This window comes from Heloderma suspectum, chromosome 4, assembly GCF_057233095.1.
Source record: "Heloderma suspectum isolate Gila_16-S chromosome 4, 16-S_ref, whole genome shotgun sequence".
In the NCBI taxonomy this organism is placed as follows: Eukaryota; Metazoa; Chordata; class Lepidosauria; order Squamata; family Helodermatidae; genus Heloderma; species Heloderma suspectum.
The window spans coordinates 165,093,184-165,100,688 of record NC_139461.1 but is presented as its reverse complement, the minus strand read 5'-3'; the positions used below and the strand labels follow the sequence as shown (position 1 = coordinate 165,100,688).

General features: G+C 42.6%; 1 protein-coding gene across 2 annotated transcripts in view; it reads right to left on the bottom strand.

The window, feature by feature from the left end:
- Positions 1-501: 501 nt before the first annotated feature.
- The window catches only part of LOC146347667 (14 kDa phosphohistidine phosphatase-like), a 29,868-nt gene continuing 22,864 nt past the window's right edge, over positions 502-7,505 (bottom strand). The window contains exons 1-3 of one of the 2 annotated variants that reach the window (XM_084851055.1): positions 3,747-3,954; positions 2,272-2,396; positions 502-707 (exon numbers count right to left, since the gene is read on the bottom strand). In XM_084851055.1, coding sequence (XP_084707181.1) covers positions 615-707; positions 2,272-2,396; positions 3,747-3,894 — 366 coding nt within the window. In that variant the 5' untranslated portion in view covers positions 3,895-3,954 and the 3' untranslated portion in view covers positions 502-614. Of the gene's footprint in view, positions 708-2,271; positions 2,397-3,746; positions 3,955-7,505 lie in introns of those variants that run through there. The other variant, XM_084851056.1, reaches the window with a different exon arrangement.

Below are 7,505 nucleotides of genomic sequence, written 5' to 3'. Positions count from 1 at the left end.
ACTGCTACTTTATCCACTAAGTCATCTCTGTTGGTTAGGATCAAATCAAGGATAGCCGATCCTCTAGTTCCTTCCTCTACTTTCTGTAGGAGGAAGTTATCCGCCACACAAGTCAGGAATCTCCTGGAGGGGCCATGTTTGGCAGAATTTGTCTCCCAACAAATATCGGGGAAATTGAAGTCCCCCATTACTACTACATCATGCTTCCTTGAAACATTGGCTATTTGCTTTTCAAAAGTTTCATCCTTGGCTTCTCCTTGATTGGGTGGCCGGTAGTAGACTCCGACCACCAGGTTCCTTTTATTCTTTGCTCCATTTATTTCAACCCAGATGCTCTCGATGGGGCTACCAAGCTCCTCCTCCTGTATTTCTGTGCAGAGATATGTATTTTTCACATACAGTGCAACCCCACCTCCCTTTCTGTTCCTGAAAGTACCAGAAAGGGTACCAGAAAGTACCCTTTCTGGGTACTTAAGCCTATTTGAATAATGCACCCACAAATTCACATTCAAGCTTTTTATTCAGAATAAGCTAAATACACTGACTGTACTTTCTGGTGAAAACCTAAAATTAAGTCTACATTACGTTGACATTTTAGAATACACAGCAGTAGTTCACTTCTTGTCATCTGACCAACTAATTTCATAATTTATATAGCTTCTCTTCAGTATTTCTACAGTCACGGAATGATCAGCTTTACCGTATCCCTGTAGGAAGAAAACAAAATTTTCCCCATTAGGATTATTCCCAAAGAGGGAGAGACTCTTTGCAAGAGATTCCTAGTAGTACCTGAAAAAAAGCAGAGAGCATATGATCTTCAGCCTCATTTTTCATTCATTTAGTGTGCAATCCTATGGGTTGCATCTCCGTTAGATGGAGGCCTCTGAACTTGGAGGCTTCCAAGTGTCCAATCCCCCACCAGGCTGCTGATGGCAGGGTGGGAGGAGTGATGGAGGCAATTTTCACCTCTCTGTCCTTGTGTTGTTTATTTTCCCTCTAGACAGACCTCTGAGCCTGTCTAGAGGAAGCGTGCTGGTCATAGGATTTTTCATATCCTGGCTTTTCCTCTTCTCTTCCCCTTTAAAACCTCTACTAGGAGCAGGGGAGGGATCGAATTTTGGAGTCCCCCTCTTGAAGTCATAGTACTGTCTATAGCTTCAGGAGAGGGACTCTCAAAAATGATAAAGTCCCTGGGATGATCTCCAGGGACCATAAGATTGCTCTCTTAATGAATAATTCAGAGCAACCCATAGTTTTGATCTGCTGGGATCTCTGGGCTCTCTTATTCTATGGTCAATGGGCCAGATTATTCCTTCCTATAATGATAGTAAGACATTATTGGGAAACAAAACAGTGAGGGGAGTGGGAAGTAGAGAGAACAAGGGGAACTGGATTAGAACAGTTACTAAACTATTGTACAAAACATCTGTAAGTCAACACAGGCACTTTCATCCGATGCTTCTGGTACTGTGCCTGCATAGTTCTAGCACAGTAGCATCACTATGGCACAGTGAAACTGCATATGGATATTTGAACTGGTAGAAATTAGGCCACTGACAATCTACAGAAATGGCATTCCATGCGTTTTGAGAAAGGAGTTAGCACTGCTCCTTGTTGTTAACAATGAACAGCCAAAGGAGGGCACATTTCACAGTTGGAAAACCTAGTGATTAAAGGATAGATTATGTCCCAAAGTTAGAGAGTGACTACTAGGGAAAGGGAGAAGGGGGAATTCTATGGTATTTGAAGCCATTAAATAATCTATTTGTGACAAGAAAGGTGGGAATGGAGGGGACATCTTATTAGATACCTTTAATACCCAATACTGAGTTGTAAATGTTGGACTTCAGCAAACTGTACTTCAACCACTAATGGTCCTTCCTTCATGGCTCATTTCTGCTAGCTTATTTTAGGATGTTGTTACCTATCCTGAGCTTTTGTAGCAGTTTGATTATAAAATTATACTTTCGTAGAGCATATTATTCAGAATGCCTTAACAGATTATGTGCATCTAATTTCTTGTTTATTCTGTATGTAAAAGAGCAATTGCATGTGTTTTTTAGTGGATTATGAAATAATATGTTCACATGCTGAATAAAAACATTCCAAATCTATGAAAATTATACATAATTTATAGGATTATGAATGTACTCAGAAGCCTATTCCTTCTGGCAAGAAAAAAATGAAGAATTTTTAATGGGTTATTATAATCACATCTTTATATGCAAATGAATGTATCATATTTAAGCATTAGATGTATACAACACTTACTGTAGAAAGACCAAATACACGGATTTTCTTGTCTTTGCTATTATGCTCAATTTTTCCTCCTCCAAGACACTTGCATACGAAGCCCAGCTTTTCCATTTCAGGATTTACCTTTTCAAATATGTGATCTGCAAGACAAAAGTAGAATACTAAGAGGACCTTAAAACAAGAAAGCATAATGAGGATTTAAAAAAATGTTTTTGAAAAGTAGAAAGATCAGAAGTAGTAGAAAAGTTCTGCCGCATGAGCTTTTGTATTCATTAAAGTTACACAGATAACTTTTGAGCTCTTTTGTCCATGGTGTTCCAGGCCTAGAAGAAGTCAGGAATTATTCCAACCCAACACTGCTGCTCCTTATCTTGTGGTTTACACCAGAACAAAGAAAATCTATAGGATAGAGTTGAGCTTGAGCCTGGGAGGCCTGGTTTTATTACAGGCAAACCACTCTCTCATTCTCGGTTCATCATGAGAGTAATACCAGAAAGGATTGTTGTGAGTAAAAAAGCCAAAGACAAAACTTACAGTAGTCCACAACAGAAACAATCCCTATATCTGAGCAGCTCTTTTTACAACTGCATCTTACAGTGAAGTCAAACATCACGTTACAATACTGAACCAGTACATCCAAAGGTTATCCTATACCAGTTGGGAAAGTGTTGCTACATTCTCTCACTAAGCATTTAAACATTTCAAGTTGTATCTCCTGTACCATCCCTGCTTCCTAAATCCATTTTGAACAAGGCTGCCTTCCTTAAGTGTGTGTATGTATAAGCAGCGTGGGATGTCAACCGCTGTTACATCTAATGCCCTGGTCAGCTAAATGGATACATTCAGGTTTAGAGACATACTGGCTCCCAAGAAGGAAGAAATAGGGGTAGTGGTGTTCAGACGACCAGCCCCCCCCCCCCCCAGTTGAAAAAACACACGAGGGGGACATCTAACTCCTCATGTCTAAACCTCTTGTTATGGTAGTGGTTTTCAAACTTTCTCAAAGCAAAATTTTGGGATCCTCTTTATATCCCATATTTCCACAAGGCATACTTTCATCCTGGTTTTAGGCTTTTCTGAGAAATCGGATGTCTTGGTATCACGTGTAAAATTTCAGCTTTCTGCGGAAGCGATGTAATGATTTTAGGGTGCGCATCCTCTTCGCACCCTTTGTAGGATGAAGCGGCACCTCACTTTCACACTTTTCTAGTCACTGTGGTGCCCTGGGCCACAGCGAATCAAATTTCAGTTCTCTAGCCCGGAAATGTCACTACCCCAAGTGAGTCGGCGAGCACTCAAGTACACATGCACGAACCCATACCGGTCTTATGCAAACCGAAGCGGGCTGCGTTCCTTGTAACACTTCCCCACAAGTAGCGCACACCAGCCCGAAGGGATAGGCGCCCTTCATTCCCACGTTCGCATTCTCAGGGGGGCAGGAGAGGGGCTTCAGGCCCGCCCGCAGTCCTCCCGCCGGCGGCTCCACTCACTGTGGAACTCAGCGGTCGCGGTGCCCCTCACGACATCGCGGTATTCGTCACCGCCGCCCTGCACCCGCACCAGGATGTATTTGAAGGTGCCGCTGGAGTCTATTTGCACCTCGGGCACCAAGCTCAGCCGCTCTCCTGCCGCCGCCATCACTGGGCCTCACCGTGGAGAAGCCCAAGCAACCCCAGAGCGGAACGGCGCCTCAAGGCCGACGGGGACGCGCGAATCTTGCTTCTAAAATAAGAGCGGGAACTCGAGGGGGGGCGTTAACCGCAAATGCTCATTGGCTCGAACCTATCATAAGTGAGTCGCTGGTTGGGTCATTGGCGGCGGGAGGCGGGGATAGTTCTGGGAATAAGGACTGGAAGCGTAGCGGTCTAGGGTGGCACGACCCAGCCTAACGGAAGTTCCTCGAATTGAATCCAGGGGAGAAGTGAGGATGTGCTTGAACCTTTACTGCTGAGATAAATGCGACAAAAGTGCATAATATGTGTGGGATCGCTTCTGTTTTAATTTGCAGACTTTCTCTGCCTCAGGTTGCCTGCCTCCTACTCCCGAAGTGTTAGACTACAAGAACTGTAGTGGGAAAAGAAACCGATAAAAAGCCCAGAAGTAAACATTAACTTTCTCCAGATGGTTTATCTTTATTACATACTCAACTCACCCTTTCTCCAAGGAAATCAGACTGATGTTTGTTCATTCATTCATTATATTTCTATAGCACCCCATAGCTGATGCTCTTTGGGCGGTTCACAAAAATTTAAACCAACTGAAATATATAAAATATAAGCCATATACATAATGACATAAAACAAATAACACACATAACATCTAAAACAATTTAAAACAATCAGCCAGAGACAATCAAGAGATGCATTATATGCTGCCAAATGCAAGAGAAGATGGCAGTTTTAACCTAGTGCTGGAAAGATGACAATGTTGGTGCAGGCGGGCCTCATCAGGGAGATTTTTCCATAAACGGAGTACATAACTCCCTCCTCCCCATTTTACACTCACAACAATCCTGTGACGCAGGCTATGCTGAAAGAAAGTGTATGACTGGCCCAGGGTCACTCAGTTTGCTTCATGGTTGAGCAGGGATTTAAACCTGGATTCCTCTCCTCTAAGACATTCTCTACAACACCTGACCTAACACAGTATTCTTGCATCCATATTATTAGGGCAATACCTTTATTAGGCCAATTCAAAAGTCACAAAATAGTGTGCAAGCTTTCAAGATCTCTTCATCAGGAAAGATATTACAAAAAGCAGGAGAGCAGGGAAGACTGAGTTGACATTACAATCATGACGTCTGCATGGTCAAAGTCTTAAGATGGGATGTGGAAGAAGGTTGTAGACAGCGGGATTCTACACTGGAGGAGAGGATTTTATACCATTTGGAGCCAATGTATGCTAGCATTTTATATAGCTACTGTAACATCTGGCTCACTTGCATGGCACATGACTCACTCCCCACCCATTGTCGTGATGCTATTTCCCCCTCAATATTCCATTTTTTCCTGTTATGTTGATTGTGGTTTCCATGAACTACTGAGTTATGTGTGTTCCAATCCAGCGGTATTGTAACTCTTACCTTTGGGAGTGGCTTCAGAGTTGTAGCACCTGTTTGGCAACCTTTTCCCCCATCTTCTCCTTTGGCCCCAGGGAAGGGATTTGCAGAAAGGAAATCTGTGGTTGTCCTCCATTTCCTCTCCTTCAATGACCAGGGTGGTTGGTCTAATTATTACTTTTCAACGCACAGCTCTGAATGACCACACATTTTTAAATATATAGATAAACCTGCATTCCTGCACAGGTGTGCGTGCATGCATGCATTTACTAGACCTTAAAAACAAAACAATGGCAGCACAACTTCCCACATCGCCTGCAACTGCAGAGCTATGTGGCATGTGCTTGTGCTATAAATGCAATGATAAAACACATGTGACCTTTCAAACTCCTCCTACTTCTTCCATAGTTACAACACTATGCATTGGTACATAGCACTTGATCATGTTATAAACACAGCTGATACTGGGCTGTATTCATTGACAAGTGACTACAGAGCAGCAGTAGTGTATGAAAAAAAAAAACTGGCAAAGTGGTGACTCAGAAACAAAAGGGTTCCAACATAGACCCTATCCTGAAGCTGGGACTTTATTCTCTGAAAGTATATCTCCTCTGGCTACTAGATAAAGCTATTGGTTATTATTTTTTACTTAGTACATCATCTAAAATTATCTGGTTTCTCTCTACTTCTGTTTTCCACCTACCAAGGAACCTATGTGTTCCACCTAAGGATGGAGACAGTTCTGGGAAACAGCTGTATTTTTAAAAATGGGGTATATTAACCATTGTTCTTTTGTTTCTTCATCCCAGCAGTCCTGGGTCAGTCCCAAGTGCAACTTGAAACAGTCATAGCAACTGATAAGAACCTAATTTGAATGTCTGTAGTCTCTTTCTTGACCATGCAGATTTTAGGACCAACATTTAAGTCAGCCCTTTCCTCCTCCTCTTCCGTAACCGCACCAACTTGCTTACCAGATGAAGAGATCTTGAAAGCTTGCACACAATTCTGTGACCTTTAAGTTGGCCTAATAAAGGTATTACCCTAATAGGGGGCTTGATTTCTTTTTTCTTATTGCCAACATCACATGGCTACCTGGGCTTTTAGTATTCTCATACTAACCTTGTAATAGACTAGGGTTGAATGATAGTGACTGGATAGGGTCGCTCAATGAGCTTTATGGTATCTGAACATATGAGCCTCCCCAGTGTAAGTCCACAAATTACCTCAGATAATTGGACACTTGTGTGTATTCTCCATTACTTTGAAAGTTTTGTACCATTATGTTACAGACACTGCAGAGACTACCATTCACAAAAAAAGAAAATCAGATCACGCCCACTGGGAACTTCTCTACCACTGTTTAATCACCCTAGCTGGGAATATGAAAGGGATGCTTAAGGCTATTTAAGAGGGAATTCATCTTAAGTAATCTTGGCAATGTAGACTGGAGCTGGAATGCCATAATTCTATGCATACCTGCTAAGAAACTGGTTTGATGGAATTCTGAACTTTATTTTATTTAAAAATATTTTAGGCTGCCTTTAAGGGCAGAACCCTACCTTGTTCTCAGTTCCTTATTCAACATGGAGGTGCAGACGCAGTCTGAATAACAAACTGAAGTTTCCACAAATCTGCTCCCCAAAATAACCTATAGGCCATCCCAAAATATACACCCCTACCTCCAGGAAACTGTCTCCTTCAGATGCCCCTAGCATTGCATCCAGCTTTGTTGTTGTTCAGTCGTTCAGTCGTGTCTGACTCTTTGTGACCCCATGGACCATAGCACGCCAGGCCTTCCTGTCCTGCGCTCTCTCCCGGAGCGTGCTCAAGTTCATATTCATTGCATCGGTGATGCTATCTAGCCATCTCATCCTCTGCCGTCCCCTTCTCCTTTTGCCTTCAGTCTTTCCCAGCATCAGGGTCTTTTCCAGAGAGTTTTCTCTTCGCATTAGGTGGCCAAAATATTGGAGCTTCAGCTTCAGTATCTGTCCTTCCAATGAGCACTCAGGGTTGATTTCCTTTAGGACTGACTGATTGGACCTCCTTGCAGTCCAGGGTTTCCTCCCAAGGACATAATATTTCCTGCAAAGGACATAATATCATTTCGATATTGGTGATGTCCATGTGTAGAGTTGCCTCTTGTGCTGTTGGAAAAGAGTGTTTGCTATGATCAGCATGTTCTCTTGGCAAA